The sequence below is a fragment of the Phyllopteryx taeniolatus genome, chromosome 14 (genome assembly GCF_024500385.1).
Source record: "Phyllopteryx taeniolatus isolate TA_2022b chromosome 14, UOR_Ptae_1.2, whole genome shotgun sequence".
Lineage (NCBI taxonomy): Eukaryota > Metazoa > Chordata > Actinopteri > Syngnathiformes > Syngnathidae > Phyllopteryx > Phyllopteryx taeniolatus.
In genome coordinates this window covers 3177286-3195807 of record NC_084515.1, presented here as the reverse complement: position 1 = coordinate 3195807, position 18522 = coordinate 3177286, and the positions used below count along the sequence as shown (strand labels likewise).

Below are 18522 nucleotides of genomic sequence, written 5' to 3'. Positions count from 1 at the left end.
ACGGAAGCCTGAACGTTGCATTGATGTATCTGACATATCTATGAATGCTTGACCACCCCAAGCCTCTACTCTAGCAGACACCGTAATATCCACAAATCAGAGCCAAGCAGTTTTCCATATTTAAATTGGGGAAGATGAGCGATCTAATCAAAGTAAAGCTCATTTACATGTTGCATATTAATTAGAAATCCGACCTTCTCAAATGCCAGGCCGAAAAGATTAACTAGCATACCTTAAAAAAGGACATTTCGGGCACTTCCATTCAAAACTATTATGCAAACCCAATAAAAGAATATCAAAGATGATCAAAATTCACTTTAAAAAAATGGATGGATGATGATGGAAGGGGACCTATAAGTATCTGTGGCTGGTATCAGCAGCTTTCATAGCACCCAATACCTTGAGATAAGGTCGGTATACGCCTGATAACAATACCTGGTATCGGTACTCGCCCATCCTTAACTTCAAACCGGGAGACGGTGGTAACGTCCTCTGGCAAGACTGCGCCTGATGACCACCGGTCCATCACACATGCGCACCCGGGCAGTGAGCATGAGTTCCTGAATTTTTTTGTGATAAAGGTGACTTTTGCCCCCTGCCTCTGAAGCTACACTATGAAGTTTCATTGCATTATTGATGACATACTCTGAATCATGTCACTTGCCTTTCTCCACCCTTCTATCTCTAGGAAGCAGAGAAGATGGTGGCTTACCTGCAGGATGGCGTGGTGGATGATGACAGACTTGCAGCAAAAACCTCTGAAAAGCCCAAACCTGCAGGCCTGCCTCTCACCCACAAGGCGGCACTCAAATGGTTTTACAAAGACCCTCAAGGGGAAATACAGGGTAAGACCCACTGGCCTGGAGACTAGTTGCCGACCTGATGGCGACGCGAGTCTCCGCTGGTTGCGGAGACGTCTTTGTGATGCCACCTGGAGTCTCCTTGAGACTAGCCAGGTGGCCAAGGAGTCGCAGTGAAATCGAACGTTCGATTTCATTGGAGACCTTTTAGCGACTCGCCCATTAAGAAAAAAATTAACGGAGCTGAATATCATAGAGTGAGTGCGAAATGAATCCTCCGCGTGTGCTGGTGTGTGAGACTTTTGGCTTGATTACACTCCATAAAACCACTGAATAGCTTTCCATTCTCCTCTGTTTTTATAACAATGTTTTTTTGTTTTTTTTTTAATTTTAAATTGTGTTTTGGGGGGAACTCGAACAGATGAATTGCATTCCCATTCATTTTAATGCAGAAATATGTTCTGAGATACAAGTGTTTGAGATAAGAGCATAGTCACAGAACAAATTAAACTCATATCTCAAGGCATTACTGTATATGTTGTTTAATGACTGTATTGTATATAAGGATATATAAGTGATTGTAACAGTGTCTGGAGACATCTCAGAGACATCTTCCTGGTGAGAGCGCAAGTAATATTTTGGACTCTCAGGCCCCGGAGTCGCCGCGACTGATCAGCCTCAGCAGTCGTGGCGACGTCTCCCTAGTGAGATAAGCAGGAAGTTACAAAGTTAGAATGTATGGGAACCTCAGTGAGCCGAGTTTGAATATCCATCCATCCATTTTCTACACCGCTTCTCCTCACTAGGGTCACGGGCGTGCTGGAGCCTATCCCAGCTATCTTCGGTCGAGAGGTGGGGTACACCGTGAACTGGTCGCCAGCCAATCGCAGGGCACCTATAAACAAACAACCATTTGCACTCACATTCACACCTACAGGCAATTTAGAGTCTTCAATCAACCTAGCATGCATGTTTTTGGGATGTGGGAGGAAACTGGAGTACCCGGAGAAAACCCACGCAGGCACGGGGAGAACATGCAAACTCCACACAGGTGGGGCTGGGATTTGAACCCCGGTTTGCAGAACTGTGAGGCAGATGTGCTTAGTTTGAACATAATCTCTTCCCCCATCCTCCCTCCCATCAGGACCATTCAGCAACCAGGAGATGGCAGAATGGTTCCAGGCAGGTTACTTCACCATGTCCCTCCTGGTTAAAAGAGGCTGCGATGACATTTTTCAGGCCTTGGGGGAGATGATGAAGATTTGGGGGAGAGTCCCATTCACTCCAGGACCTGCGCCACCACCTCTCCAGGTGTGTGTTCAACCAATATGTTGTTTTAAATAACACGAGTATTTTTTAAACCTGAATATATCTGGGCAACTACATGTCCTAACCAAATGTAAGCAAATATGCATTATGTTTAAAACAAAACATTAATCAAAATGTAAACAATTGAAACAAACCGATATACAGTGGGTATGGAAAGTATTCAGACCCCCTTAAATATTTCACTTTGTTATATTACAGCCATTTGCAAAAATAATTTCATTTTTTCCTCAATGTATACACAGCACCCCATATTGACTGAAAAAAAATGGAATTGTTGGAATTTTTGCAGATTTATTAAAAAAGAAAAACTGAAATATCACACAGCCATAAGTATTCAGACCCTTTGCTGTGACACTCATATATTTAACTCTGGTGCTGTCCATTTCTTCTGATCATCCTTGAGATGGTTCTACACCTTCATTGGAGTTCTGCTGTGTTTGATTATACTGACTGGACTTGATTATGAAAGCTCACAGTGCATGTCAGAGCAAATTAGAATCATGAGGTCAAAGGAACTGCCTGAAGAGGTCAGAGACAGAATTGTGGCAAGGCTAATATCTGGCCAAGGTTACAAAAAACATTTCTGCTGCACTAAAGGTTTCAAAGAGCACAGTAGCCTCCATAATCCTTACATGGAAGACATTTGGGACGACCAGAACTCTTGGTGGTGGCAGCATCATCCTGTTGAGGTCTTTTTCAGCTGCAGGGACAGGACGACTGGTTGTAATCGAAGGAAAGATGAATGTGGCCAAGTACAGGGATATCCTGGACAAAAACCTTCTCCAGAGTGCTCAGGACCTCAGACTGGGCCGAAGGTTCGCTTTCCAACAAGACAATGACCCTAAGCACACAGCTAAAATAACGAAGCAGTGGCTTCAGAACAAGCAGTGGCTTCAGAACGAGGATCCCCAAATCCAGGTTTGAAAAACTTGCTGCATCATTCCCAAAAAGACTCATGGCTGTATTAGCTCAAAAGGGTGCTTTGACTAAATACTGAGCATAGGATCTGAATACTTATGGCTGTGTGATATTTCAGTTTTTCTTTTTTAATAAATCTGCAAAAATATCAACAATTCTGTTTTTTTCTGTCAATATGGGGTGCTGTGTGTACATTGAGGGGGGGGAATAACTAAACTTAATTAAATAAACTTAAATGATTTTAGCAAATGGCTGCAATATAACAGAGTGAAAGATTTAAGGGGGTCTGAATACTTTTCGTACCCACTGTATATAGTGAGTTCGCTGTTTTGTAGTAACATTTTTACACCAGGTACCACCTAAAAAAATTTGATTTTATTGAATTCCCCCTAAAATCCTTGCACACGCTAGTAGTTTCAAGCACACTGTAACACACAAAATTCATTTTCATTGCTCATTGAATGCCATTCTTCACTCTGGGGAAAAAAAAGAAAAAGTAAAACTTTAAATTTAAGTTTAACAGTAAACTTAGTTGCTTTCCACATCTTGTTAAGATTTAAGATTAATTGAGCGAGAATTGGTTGTTATGGCTGCATTTTTCAGAACAGCCTTTATTTTATGTAGGGTTTTTGCTTAAGAGGGGTTTGAGAATTTAGCTGGATTCTAGTTCTTATATGCAAGCATCAGTCGCGAAACCCTAGATATACACGACACTCAGCTCTTCTTTTCACGTTTGTAGCCTGATTATGAACAATCTTGTGTCTTTGTCCCGTGATGTTGATGTAGGGGGACGCCAATCAAGAAAGGTTGAAGAGGCAGCAGGAGCTCACTGCTCTCAACCTTTACCAGTTACAGCAGCTACAATATCAATACCTGTTAAGGTAGTACATCCATCTGTAAAAATCTGCAATGCTGCATGATATCCAAATAAAGACACTTAGGTATGTGCCTCTTTCAGCCCAACCTGCTACAGGAGTTGGAAGTAAATGATTAGTTTTAAATACTCCATCACATTTACTGATGGCCACACAAACAGTCCTATTTTGTAGCATTAAAAAAGCACCCAAAGCTTTATATCAAAGGGTGAAATGTCTTTGATATGGCCTTTTAGGCAGCAGTATGCTCAGGCCCTCGCCCAGCAGAAGGCTGCAGTCCTGAGCTCGGCTCCTCTTCAACAGCAGCAACAACACCAACAGCAGCTCAACCTGCTTCAACAGCAATACCAGGCTCTCAAGATAAGGTCTACACAACTTCCACTTTATCACTACCATAACACTTACTTGTTATGGTTGTAACAGTTGATTGGTTTCCCCTCTTTTTGCAGAACATCTGAGAGCCTTCTGCCTCCTGTTTCACGTTCCCTGTCTGTACCCGACTCAGGTTCTGTATGGGAAATGCAGAACCCGTCCTCTCAGGCTTGCTGCACACCAAATCTCCCCCCAGCTACTTCAAGCAGTGAGTGAACCTCACTGAAGTATAAAACAATTACCAGTGCGTGTTGTACTGATTTTTTTTCTTTTTTTTTGTCTTCTTCTTTTTTCTCAACAGCATGGGATGGCAGCAGTGTGTGGGACTTGCCCATAGACTCCATGGCAAAGGCGCCTACCATCGAGCAGATGCAGCAGTTAGAGAAATCAAAGGCTGCAAAGGTAATTCATATTCCTGCTTAATGTGAAATTCAGAATACACTAATCAACTATTTATGGGGAATAGGGACAGAGCCCTGCCACGAATAGCGAAAAACCGTGAGTAATTGACCATCACCTCCCAATGTTTGTAATTGCCTATTTGTAATTGTAATATTATTTAAAGCTCATCTTAGAGCATTACACTTAAAAATAAATGGCTTGCGCGTTACTTGATTTTGAAAAAAATGCACCAGAGTGCGCATGTACATGCAGATGTGGTGAAGAGTCACCTGAGTCATCATTTAGCGACTAACAGAGGATATTAAAATTTTTTTTTTTTTTTTTTCAAACGCACCAGGTGAAGTCACAAACTGTGAATATGTGAAGGTTACTGGATAAACCGAAACTTTTCCCCCAGCTTTTATCACTGCGGTTTATTTTCATTTTCCCAATCCCAGGAGTGTCATGTCTATTCAACAAAATCATGCTTATTCTCCTTGAATTTTTCAATGAGCTTCATGCTGAAGTGTTATCTGTTCACGTTTTTAATGAAAATCTGCAAACATCGAAGATTTGGATCGATATTTAGTAGGCTTTACTCGATCAGGATATTTGGGACGCCCAGACTTCCCTCTCCCCAGCCACTTCATCCAGCTTTTCCGGGGGGATCCCGAGGCGTTCCCAGGCCAGCTGAAGGACGACGTCTCTCCAGCGTGTCCTGGGTCGTCCCCAGGGTCTCCTCCCGGTGAAGGCCGATAAAATCGGCGCAAAGTCTAATATTTAGCTCTATTCCGCTCAAACGCTCACACCCTCATGTTCAAAACATGGACTACGTGTTCTGCTTCTATTTGACTTGATGACGGACTTCAATGAGCGGGGTGACTTCGAATAAATGTGACTATAGTTTCTGGACCTTATTTTTGCCATGCACGTTTTGTTGTGGCACAAGCAGTATTTTCACTTATGTTATTTTGTGTTGTTTCCACTTGTTTATATTACTACAGTAAGGCTTGCAGTTTTTTTTCTCTCCCATTTCTATTTGCAATATCTGCATTGCAGCCTATGTGGAAAAAAAAGTTCAGATTTAAAAATAGTGGGGTGACGCTTATACGTTATACGTTTCTTCACCCTAACACAAAGTGCCTTGTTAGTATGGAATGATTTGTTTCCAAAAGGTGAGTTCCAACTGGGGTAGTTCTGCCGTAGAACCTTTCAGAAAACACTTGTTCTCTTCTTGTGTTATCAATCAGTTGGAACTGGAGAGGCGTGAAGCCGAAATGAGAGCCAAAAGGGAAGAAGAAGAGCGAAAGCGTCTGGAGGAGGCTCTGCGGGCTCGTCAAGAGGCGGAGCGTAAGCGCCTAGAGGAGGAGGAGTTGGCGAGACAAAAACAGGTTGAGCGATAGAATTTTTATTTATTTATTTATTAGGAAATTGCCTCCACAACATTTGATCAGGGGGTTGGTAGCACTAACAATTGTGTAAATCTGTAGGAGGAAGCTCTGAGACGACAGAGAGAGCAGGAGGAGGCACATAGGAGAAAAAAGGAGGAGGAAGAGAGAGAGGCACAGGAGGAAGCCCTGCGAAGACTTGAAGAGAGGAGAAGAGAAGAGGAGGAGAGGAAGAAAAGGGAGGAGTTCCTTCGCAAACAGGTAAAGGCAGCTGCTCACCTTCTCTAAACTTTCAAATGCACACATCCAATGTGTCAGTACTTTTTGCACAACTTGCTGTTCTCTAACAAGGAGCTAATGGGCAAAATTCACAACAGGTGTTTGGACCATTGTGTCCATTAATGTCTCAAATACCATTTCCTTGGTTCAGTTGCAATTAGTATTTAACGAATCCTCTTCATCAAGCTGTTCACATTTTGACATCATGAGATCAAGCCGATGCTTAACAATTGATCAACAGTAACTTTTCATTGCGGGGCTTCAAACAGGAAGTGGCCACTGAGTATTTGTCAGAAGGTTGCAACACAGACTTGAAGCCAAAGAAAAACAGAAGATGGGTCCTTGGAAATTTTTATAGATCGTACACATTTATTTATTGAACAGGAAGTTATGCAAAACGTACTGAATCATTAACAGTTGGACATGTCAGTTCTAAAGTTTACAGGGAAAATAAATTTCACCTGTAAAGGTTATAATGCATTTTCATGGCCTAAAACATTTTAAATTCAATCCTTTCGCATATATCATGATATATATGGAAGCGTAAAAGTTGTTTTTGAACGGGTTATATAGTGCGTCAACAATGAATAAAACAAAGATACTATGTAATTTTGAGAATATTTATCGTACAGATCTCAAAACAAAAAAAATCAGCACTATATAGCGCAAAATAGTGCAAACAAACACAAATAAAATTTGTGACTTACAGGAGCGGCTCGGCACCGTGGAAGGACAGGTTTTAGCCGCGCAAGCTAGCCAGCCACATCTCATGGCTGGAGTATAGCATTCCCTCTGTAGTTTCTGAGCTGTTGGGAAAGCAGGGAGGATGACTGTTCGATGTAGACCAGGGGTGTCAAACTCATTTTTGTCACGGGCCACATCGTAGTTATGACTTCCATCAGAGGGCCGCTACGACTGTGAACCCATATAAACGAAAACAACACATTGATGAATAACCAGTTTTGAAATCAGAAGCCTATAAAATCATGTTTTTCAGCGATTACATTTCTTTTCAAAGGGTGATTGGTAACAAAAAAATGCTTGCAAATATCTCAATGTTATTAAACCAGAACGCAATTAGCAATTTTTATTTGCTTTCGTAGGCCACATTAAATTATGTGGCGGGCCAGATCTGGCCCCCGTGCCACCAGTTTGACACCAGTGATGCAGACGCACGTATGGTTGGCAACGGGCCAGGGATCGCAGTTGTTTATTGCAGAGAGTAGGTAGCTGTGCGAGGGTCAGTTGCCAGATGTGCAAGTCAGTTGCCCCCTGTAATTTATTTGCAATTTCCCAGTTCTGTCTAGTTCAACTGCATCGCTCGGTGAGCGGCTGGCTTTAGACAAACCTTTATTTGCTTATTACCGGAGTGAGCCATTTCCCTCACCTACCACATCTGCCCCCAACAGGAGGAGGAGCGCAGAAAACAAGAGGAGCTGGAAGCATTAAGGAGGCACGAAGCGGAGAAGCGGGCAGAGGAGGAGGCGGCGGCTGCTGCTGCGGCTGCGGCGGCGGCAGCTGCTGCTGCTGCTGCGGCGGCGGCTGCCCTGGCTGAGCAACAGCAGGAGGAGCAGAAGAGGAGGGACCAGGAGGCGCAACGACAGCAGGAGCTGCAGAGACAGAGGCAGCAGCAACAGGAGGCTCTCAGGAGACTGCAACAGCAACAGCAGCTTGCACAAATGAAGGTAAAATTGTTTTTTGCTCGACAGTAACCACAAAGCTTTGTAGGTGCACAATGCAAAGCAGTAAGACAACAAATACATAACAGTGCCAAACCCAAATACAGCTGCTCCACATTGTGTTGTTGCCAAGCTCCTGATTAAGTAGAAAAGTTGTGAAGTCCTTTTTGAAACAGTCTGTTAACTCAGTAAACCTTGAAGATTGTAGTAAGACAGAGTTTGGGTGGGCTCCAAATTTGGCACAGGTCATGTGGTGCGGGGGACAGACTAGCTGTCCCTCAGCTCAATGAACATTGGTGCTTCACATTATTTGCAGATTGCATGAAAACTAAGTATAAATGAGCACAATAGCATTTCCAAGGATGTAACACAGTGATGCATATCTTTTTGTAAGCACAAATAAAATTGCTTGCCGAGGGAGCCAATTTAAGCCGTTTGGTCTTTCTGGAGCTTTAGTTTGTCCTGGACATTTCCTTGAGACATGTCTGAAAGCTCGTCCTTACAAAGTCTCAGCTAGTTTTTCTCTCTCCAGTTAAGTGACATCGCAATGAAAGAGTGGATGTTTATAAGGCTGTAACGATTCCGTATCGAAACCGAAAATCCAAGATCCTGTGCCATCTTTGAAATGGCAGAACCGCAACACGACCCTTTCAACGCTGTCCCTTTGTTCCACATACAAGGGTGCTCATAGTGCTAATAAACTTAATATAATTAATATTTTTTTAAGTTAATTTAATCAAACGTAAGCATAGATTGAAGATGCATTTTTTGCATGTTGCCATTGCTGACGCAAAGTAATCCGCCTATAGTCTGGCGGATTACTGTTACTTTCAATTTTCACTACTTACACTAGTCTGTGGAGTAGCAAAATGTCCTGCCAACAAGGCGACACAGTCCGCATACTTCTGCGCATTTCAGAGAGTACGAAAAATGCATTGGCCCTGCTACCCAAGTTGTGGATTCGCACAGCACTTAGCTGTGCATCCTTCATCTCGGTTAATTCAATCAGCTCACCGGGGAGTGCGAGGAACGAGGGGAGCGGCGCAAAGTGAAAGTCCATTTTTGTCGGCAGTGTTGTGTCCAATAAACTGAGTACGATGACTGTGCCTTTTGCAACACTGCCGTAACACCTGTAGTGTAGTAGTGTGTACTTCGCGTACACTGTTGTTAACCTGGCTGCACAGAGAGCACTGGGCTGTCGCAAACTCCTTTTGAAGACAATATGAGAGGTTTTTTACTTATTTTTTTATTTAATTTCTGGTTTTCAGCACAGATAAGGAAGTCTGTTATGGTGTTACCTCAATGTTTACGTTGTTGCAGTTTGTGGCACAGACAACAAGTTTGTTTCCTTAACTCCATTGTCATTTAGTTCTTATCTTTTAAACAGTAGCTCTTTTGTTAGAGAAAGTTTTATGTATTTAGTTATTTAATTTCTGGTTTACACCATAGACCAGAGACTATTGTTATATATATTTTTTTTTAATCATGTATAATTAAGTGTCATAAATAAATAGTCCAGTTTTTGCTATCATAAGGATTTGCTATTTTAGGATTTTCAGTTTTTAAGACCAACACCACAAATACAGCCATATGAATTGATGCATTGGAAATGTAAAGTTTTGTAAAATAGCACACGGCCCCATCAACTGGACACATTTAATTTTAAAAACAGACAGATGAGCACATCATTTGTACATGAGGTAAAAACAAAATCATATTAATCATATCATATATTAATGATATAACAATCCTCCATTCTCCTTTTTAAAATTGCATAATTAATAATTTAAAGTTATGAGTTAAACAATAGTTTGAAAGAATTTGTTAATCCAATTTTGTAGAAAAAGGGCTATAAATGCAACCAATATTACTGAACTGTTGATAACGTAAATGCTCAGTGGCCTGGATTAAAGAACGAAGTGGGCCTTACCTTGCGCACCCCTGATTTAAATTATAATATATTCAAAGACGCAAACAGAAATGAATAAATATTTGTCAAGCGGAACCAACACTCTTTCGTGTTTCTAGCTTCCGTTGTCATCAAAGTGGGGCCAGCAGTCTGCCAACACTAACAACAAGAATCAGAACACCCTGTCACTGGCAGAGATCCAGAAGCTGGAAGAGGAGCGGGAAAGACAGGCACTAGAAGAGGTAAAACCATAATGATCACTTGGGTTTTTGTATAATTTTAACACCCTTATTTTGCGTCCACCCCGTAGCAGCAGCGCCAGCAGCATGAGCTCCTGAAGCTGCAGCAGCACCAGGCTCTGCAGCAGGCCCAGCAGGCCCAGGCCAAGTTGTCGGGATGGGGGCATGCCGCCAAGCAGGCGCCTGTTATGAAGTCCCTTCTGGAGATTCAGAGGGAGGAAGCGCAGCAGATGAAACAGAGGAAGGAGCAGCCGCCACAGCAACAGCAACAACAGCAGCTGCAGAATCCCATCTTTACCCAGCCGGTCCGACCGCAGAACAGAACTGTGGGTAACACATATGGTAGTATCAATGAGCAAAGGGCCATTTGTTGAGGATCCTAACCTGCTCAGTGGAAGAAATTAGGACAAGTGTTGCTTCATTTTTTTTGTTTTGTTTTTTTAAAAGTGTAATTTTCGTCACAGGCATCTCTGAGCAACTCCGTGTGGGGCTCGGTGAACACCAGCCCCTGCTCAAACTGGGCGGTGGACGCGAGCAGCATCTGGGGCGACACCCACAACTCCAACATGGGCTTCTGGGACGAGGCTGTGAAGGAGGCCGTCCAACAGCCTCCCCCCACTAGGAAAGGAAATGCGCAGAAAAACAAGGGCAATGCCAATCACAGGTATGAGTCAAGGCTGCCAAAACTGACCAATGTAGAGTGGATAGAAAAAGTCTACACAGCCCTGTTTTTGTGATATTTAAAAAATGTCAGATAGATAACATGAATACACTTTTTCTACCATTAATGTGGTCTATAACCTGTACAACGCAATTGAATTTTTAAAAAATCTTTTTGACAGGGGAAGTTAAAAAACTGAAATAATGTGGTTGCACAAGTGTGCACACCGTCTTATAACTGGGCATGTTCAGAAATTAACCAATCAGATTCAGAGATGTTAAATGAGAGTCAGCACATACCTGCCACCATTTAAAATGCTCTGATTAACCTCAAATAAAGTTTAGATCATCCGGTAAGCTGTTCCAGACCTTTCTTTCTAGCAGAAGCCTGAAGGTTTTGTCCTACCACTGACTGCTATTTTGAACTGTTCATAATTCCCTCCACCTTTGCCCTCGGCAACAAAGAATGATGCTGCCAATGCTTAGTAAAAAATGACTTCACAAACAGATGACCACTTTATCAAAAGTTCCCCTTCACATTGACCTGAAAAGAAAGACTAAAAATGCTTCACTATACAGAGACTGCGACCAAATTGGTCACATTTGCGACCTTGTTTTCAGCTTGTGCGATTAAAAATACCATCTTGTCACACTTGCGTGAGTCCATGTTTAATGGTTGAAAGTCTTCTTTTTTCAACTGGAATCAACTACTGCATGCTCTGAGTGTGAGGGATAGCGAGAGAGAGACACCGAGCGAGAAAGAAAGAGAGCTGTCTATGATTGGCTTTCCGCTGCAACATAACTGCTTCTTCCAGATAGGACACGCTATTATCACAGCACCGTCGCGTACATGCGCCCCACATATGCGGGTCACAGACGTGCCAGTACGCGGTTGTGTCTGGCCAGTGGCCACCACATACCTATATTGACACTGGCCTGCTACTTGTTCATTTTAAATGATAAGTATGAACCGTCAACTCATCTGGACTACTAGTGAGCAAGCTTGCTTGCCCGCACCTACCTTGTAAAGTCTGGTAAACTGGTGAACTCCTCCCGCTACAAGTCAGCCACAGCTTTTGTTTTTACAACATTATCAATCCTGCCACATTTGTCACTGCAATAAACCCAAAAGTTGGTTCCTGAGTGACATCACGTATGATTCTCTCAAAATTATTATACCGTTAACTGCAAAGATTCACTGCTTAATTTGGCTCTCGTTTTCATTTCACTCCTTATGCAAAGTTTTTAATAACTTTATGATGCTATCAAATATATATATCAATCTATAGACATACAGTGGGTACGGAAAGTATTCAGACCCCCTTAAATTTTTCACTCGTTATATTGCAGCCATTTGCTAAAATCATTTTTTTTCCTCATTAATGTACACAGCACTCCATATTGACAGAAAAAAAACGGAATTGTTGCAATTTTTGTAGATTTATTAAAAAAGAAAAACTGAAATATCACAGCTATAAGTATTCAGACCCTTTGCTGTGACACTCATATTTAACTCGGGTGCTGTCCATTTCTTCGGATGATCCTTGAGATGGTTCTACACCTTCATTGGAGTCCAACTGTTTATACTGATTGGACTTGATTAGGAAAGCCCCACACCTGCCTATATAAGACCTTACAGCTCACAGTGCATGTCAGAGCAAATGAGAATCATGAGGTCAAAGGAACTGCCTGAAGAGCTCAGAGACAGAATTGTGGCAAGGCACAGAACTGGCCATGGTTAAAAAAAAAATTATGTCGCACTTAAGGTTCCTAAGAGCACTGTGGCCTCCATAATCCTTAAAAGGAAGACGCCCTTCCTAGAGCTGGCCGTCCAGCCAAACTCGCCAATCAGGGAGGGAAGAGCCTTTGTGAGAGGTAAAGAAGAACCCAAAGATGACTGTGGCTGAGCTGTGAGATGCAGTCGGGAGATGGGAGAAAGTTCTAGAACGTCAACATCACTGCAGCCCTCCACCAGTCAGGGCTTTATTGCAGAGTGGCCCGACTGAAGCCTCTCCTCAGTGCAAAACACATGAAAGCTCGCATGGAGTTTGCAAAAAGAAAAAACACCTGAAGGACTCCAAGATGGTGAGAAATAAGATTCTCTGGTCTGATGAGACCAAAATAGGTCTCATATAGGTCTGATGAGGCCTTAATTCTAAGCAGTATGTGTGGAGAAAACCAGGCACTGCTCATCACCTGTCGAATACAGTCCCAACAGTAAAGCATGGTGGTGGCAGCATCATGCTGTTGAGGTCTTTTTCAGCTGCAGGGAGAGGACGACTGGTTGTAGTCAAAGGAAAGATGAATGTGGCCAAGTACGGGAGTATCCTGGACAAAAACCTTCTCCAGAGTGCTCAGGACCTCAGACTGGGCCAAAGGTTCACCTTCCAACAAGACAATGACCCTAAGCACACAGCTAAAATAACGAAGGAGTGGTTTCAGAAAAACCCAGTGTCTGTTCTTGAATGCCCCAGCCAGAGCTCTGACTTAAACCCAATTGAGCATCTCTGGAGAGACCTGAAAAAACGGCTGTCCACCAATGTTCACCATCCAACCTGACAGAACTGGAGAGGATCTGCAAGGAGGAATGGCAGAGGATCCCCAAATCCAGGTGTGAAAAACTCATTCCCAAAAAGACTCATGGCTGTATTAGCTCAAAAGGGTGCTTCTACAAAATACTGAGCAAAGGGTCTCAATACTTATGGCTGTGTGATATTAAAATATTTCTTTTTTAATCTGCAAAAATTTCAACAACTGTTTTTTCTGTCAATATGGGGTGCTGTGTGTACATTAATGAGGAGGGGAAATGAACTTAAATGATTTTAGCAAATTACTGCAATATAACAAAGAGTGAAAAATTTAATCTGAATACTTTCCGTACCCACTGTTGACATAAAGATATGTACAAAGTTAAAAAGCCCAGACTCCTTTAAAGATTAAAAAATTAAAAATTAAAATAAAGTGAAATAATTGCAGTAGTAATGATTTATCCATGTTCTGGTTGGGACTATGTTTTTAAATGGGTAAATTGGTTTGTTTTGCTCGTAAATACATTGCAAAATAGTGTAAATAATCATAAACAATACTTTTATTTGATGCTGGTACACTTATGCAATCGTTTTTAAATGTAAGTCAATAATATGGTTGTGGTAATGCTCAAAATTAAGTTGATTTCCCAGGGGAAGAGGGTTAGGAGCCCTTACTATAAGAGCTGACTGCTAACCACTCTAGTCGAACAAATGATCAAATATAAGTTAAGCCTTTTTTTTTTTTATTAATTGACATGTTTTGTCTCCACAATTGCCTGTTGCAGACAAACTTCTTATTCACAATAAAAAATTTTGCTAATATATCTAAAGTCACTGTCAAGCTTAACTTCATACGAAACTATGGTATACCATGGTCATCCTTTACCTCCTCAAAAAGGGTGTGACCAAATCCTGTGCTGGTGTGACCAACTGAAACGGTTTGTCACACCAGTGCTACTAGTGCAAAATTTAGTGTAGAGCCCTGCTTATAGGTATGGTGTTTTTTTGGTGGTGCGCACTGTTGTTTGCATCAAACATACCTGGAATTATGGCCCAAAAATGTTCAACCTTAGTTTCACTGGACCATAATAAAATCAGAAGTGAAGCATGCTATCTCAGTTGTTTATTTTTACTTTGCCTCTAAGTTTATTTGTTTTTTTAAGTTATAAGTGATACTAATGGTGGGAAAAGTTTTGAAATGATTTTTCTGGTCTTTTTAAATTAATTAATTTATTTATTTATTTTTAAATATCACGAAATCCTGGCATTTCAACACACAGTCTGTAGACTTGATATCCTCTGTATAGTCCTGACTGTTATGCCCACTTTTCTCATGTTGTGTCTTTTTTTGCATTTGTTTGGGCATGTAAAGTCATTCATTGAGCGGGCGTGCAAACAAGAAGGTAGAGGAGGAAGAGAAGCTGCTCAAATTGTTCCAAGGAGTCAACAAGAGCAAGCAGGACAGCTTCATGCAGTGGTGTGAGCGCACTCTGCACAGCCTCAACACAGCCAACAACCTGGATGGTAAATATTGGAAGAAATTGTGCGGCATGGAAGCAAAACCATCCATTTGAGGTCATTTCACCCACCACCACCCCCCCCCCCCAGCCACACACACACACACATATGCATTTTCTCCATAGTTCCCACGTTTGCGTCGTTCCTGAAAGAAGTGGAGTCTGCATACGAGGTCCACGACTACGTCAGGGCCTACCTGGGGGACACTCCTGAGGCCAAGGACTTTGCCAAGCAGTTCCTGGAGCGCCGTGCCAAACAGAATGCTAATCAGCAAAAAACTTCACCGCTGCCGCAGAACCAACCGCAAGCCCTGAAACAGCAGCAGGTGAGCAAGAGATGTACAACCCCAATTCCAATGAAGTTGGGACGTTGTGTTAAACATAAAGAAAAACAAAATACGATGATTTGTACACCCATATTTAATTGAATACACTACAAAGACAAGATATTTAATGTTCACACTGATAAACTTTGTTTTTAGCAAATAATCATTAACTTGGAATTTTATGGCTGCAACACGTTCCAAAAAAGCTGGGACAGGTGGCAAAAAAGACTGAGAAAGTTGTTATGCTCATCAAACACCAGTTTGGAACATCCCACAGGTGAACAGGATAATTGGGAACAGGTGGGTGCCATGATTGGGTATAAAAGGAGCTTCCCTGAATTGCTCAGTCATTCACAAGCAAAGATGGGGCGAGGTCCACATCTTTGTGAACAAGTGCGTGAGAAAATAGTCGAACAGTTGGACAATGTTCCTCAACGTACAATTGCAAGGAATTTAGGGATTTCATCATCTACGGTCCATAATATCATCAAAACCAACCAACATTGAATGCCCGTGACCTTCGATCCCTCAGGCGGCACTGCATCAAAAACCGACATCAATGTGTAAAGGATATCACCACATGGGCTCAGGAAAACTTCAGAAAACCAATGTCAGTAAATACAGTTCGGCGCTACATCACAATCAGAATCATCTTTATTTGCCAAGTATGTCCAAAAAACACACAAGGAAGTTGTCTCCGGTAGTTGGAGCCGCTCTAGTATGACAACAGACAGTCAATTGACAGAGAACACTTTTGAGACATAAAGACATTGACAAAAAAAACAGTCACTGAGCAGTAAAGGGTTGTTAGTTATCTGGTAATGCCGGTAAAAAAAAATTGTTCTTTTTTTGACAATTGTGCAAAAAGATGCAGAGTCCTCTCGCACTTAGAGCAGTTCGAATGTGCAACATCCATGAGTGCAACCTGCAACTCTACTATGCAAAGCAAAAGCCATTAATCAACAACACCCAGAAAGGCCCTGGCATCTCTGGGGCCGAGAATAGTCAAACCAGTTAAGTTTAGGGGGCCACTTTTTCACACAGGGCCAGGTAGATTTGAATAGTTTTTTTTTTCTTACTAAATTAATGAAATCAACATTTAAAAACGGCATTTTAAGTTCACTTGGGTTATATTTGTCTGGTATTTACATTAGTTTGATTATCTTAAACAGTAAAGTCCGGAAACTATGCAAGAATATAAGAAAGGGCTCAATACTTTTTCATGGCACTGTAATTCAACAAACATGACGCCTTGTGTTTGTGCGCATCCGCAATGTGGCATCCTGTTTTGTGCGCATATGTGTGACGCCACGGACTCATTTTGTCAACAGTAGAAGTCGCATTTGTTTTTGTAACGTGAACGACTACATAAAATGTTCGGATTTAACAAACATACGAATTGGCATCATGCCCTGCAGCGTGACCGTAGCCTATGACAGACGTCTTTACCTTTTTAAATCCAGGGCCCATCCTTTTCACTAAAAAGTTGCCCAGGGCACTTTCAAATATCTAAACATCATCGTTTTAATTGCTGCAACTCTGATTTGATTAGTATTCCATATCTAAGTTAAATTTACTTAGTTCATTGAGATAATCTTATAAATTAAATTTTACAATGGTGTTTTGACAATGACGTTTTGTCATTTCATCGCTGTAGAATGGAGACTTTGCATGTACAAATATGGTCAATTAATATTTTTTCCCAAATTGGTACTTTTGGTCTGTCCCCACATTTTCATTTTTAGGCATTGTTCACCAATTTAAAGTGTTGACAATAACTTAAAAACAAACTTAACTCTCATAAAAGTGTAGTGTTGTAATACTGCGCCTCTCCCCTCACTGCGGGAGGGAGCCATGCGGCATTGTCGCCTCAAAATCGAAAGTCTAGATTTTTTTTTTTTTTATATAAAGACAATAGTAAAAATATTTAGGTTAGATACATTTGAGTAGGTTTCTTAAAATTCAATAGCTGTTGTGCAGAGGGAAGCGGTCAGTCAATAAGGTAAGTTGCGTACAGATTAATTTTTGCCTATTCCACTGATTGGTCAGCTCTTAATATATTTTGCATCTCTCATGGCTCTAAGACCTTTGAAAAAATGTATAGGACGATGATGCAACCAAAGGCGTTTGCTTTACCTCTGGTCAGGGGCTCAGCGTGAGCGCAGACTCATATGGACGGCTGGTGCCATTGTATCACCATTTTAGTCAATGACAGCGTAATTTTTAAAAATATATATATCATATTAATTGGCAATTGAACTTGGTTTTGGAGTGGTGTAGATGTTGGTGCGCAACGGTATATGATATGTTTTAATTACAATTCACAAATTTGCATGGTCTACTGCAATGGTGTCAAACTCGAGGCCCGGGGGCCAGATGCGGCCCGCCACATCATTTTATGTGGCCCGTGAAAGCAAATCATGCTCGTCAACTTCCGTGATTTTTGCTCAAATCTGTACCCAAATTCCAAATTGTCATAATAATAAACAATAATGTTAAGATATTGCATTTTTCTGTTACCAAACCCTTCTTCTACAGTAACTTAAACAATACTTGAACAAACTATTACCTTGTCTTCTGATTTCAAAACTAGTTATCCCTCAATTTGTTGTGTAATGGTGGTAATATGATTTGGTGATTAAACATTTCACTGTTCTAACGGCCCTCTGAGGAAAATCATAACTACAATGCAGCCCGAGACAAAAATTAATTTGACACCCCTTGTCTACTGTATTATGTTTTACTGCTGTGTCGTCACTGCCAGCTGTTGACACGAGTAGCACTACTTACGTGTAATTTGTGGATTGTGCATGTGGGATGTTTTGTGTGTTCTCTCATTGTCACAGCCGTATGGGATATGTGTCACTTGAAATGTACAGTCAACAAATCCGAACTGAGCACTTGAACAGTGTAAATCCAGCCATAATGTGTTGTAATATTATCTCCTGCCAAGGATTCTGTGTGGGATGGAACGGGATCATCAACACTCTACCAGGCCAACCGTACAAGCGGTCAACAGAATCAGCAGCAACAGCAGCGCTTTGAGACTGTCACCTCAGGGAAGAAGAAAAAGAAGCAGAAGATGGTCCGTGCAGATCCTAGCCTACTAGGTAAGCGCCTATCGTCCCACCGCAGCTCATCACAGTCGGGTACAAGTCTTAACTCTTCGTTTTGCCTTTTTATTCCCTCAGGTTTTTCTGTTAACGCAGCTTCTGAGAGATTGAATATGGGGGAGATTGAGACTCTGGAGGATTTTTAAGGGAATGCAGCCAACACCCACTGACTGTTTCAACCAAGCCCCTAACTCGAACCCAACCCCCTC

The 18522-nt window shown here is 41.7% G+C and overlaps 1 protein-coding gene across 4 annotated transcripts in view; it reads left to right on the top strand.

Annotated features, from left to right (window-relative positions):
• The window catches only part of gigyf2 (GRB10 interacting GYF protein 2), a 38114-nt gene that overhangs the window by 19071 nt on the left and 521 nt on the right, over positions 1-18522 (top strand). For all 4 annotated transcript variants that reach the window (XM_061796969.1, XM_061796968.1, XM_061796970.1 and 1 more), the window contains 16 exons: positions 689-845; positions 1945-2111; positions 3834-3928; positions 4159-4287; positions 4372-4502; positions 4596-4696; positions 5926-6066; positions 6166-6324; positions 7752-8027; positions 10050-10172; positions 10241-10495; positions 10634-10833; positions 14730-14881; positions 15001-15200; positions 18154-18310; positions 18392-18522. The exon at positions 18392-18522 is cut by the window's right edge and continues 521 nt beyond it. In XM_061796969.1, coding sequence (XP_061652953.1) covers positions 689-845; positions 1945-2111; positions 3834-3928; positions 4159-4287; positions 4372-4502; positions 4596-4696; positions 5926-6066; positions 6166-6324; positions 7752-8027; positions 10050-10172; positions 10241-10495; positions 10634-10833; positions 14730-14881; positions 15001-15200; positions 18154-18310; positions 18392-18459 — 2511 coding nt within the window. In that variant the 3' untranslated portion in view covers positions 18460-18522. The remainder of the gene's footprint in view (positions 1-688; positions 846-1944; positions 2112-3833; positions 3929-4158; positions 4288-4371; positions 4503-4595; positions 4697-5925; positions 6067-6165; positions 6325-7751; positions 8028-10049; positions 10173-10240; positions 10496-10633; positions 10834-14729; positions 14882-15000; positions 15201-18153; positions 18311-18391) is intronic.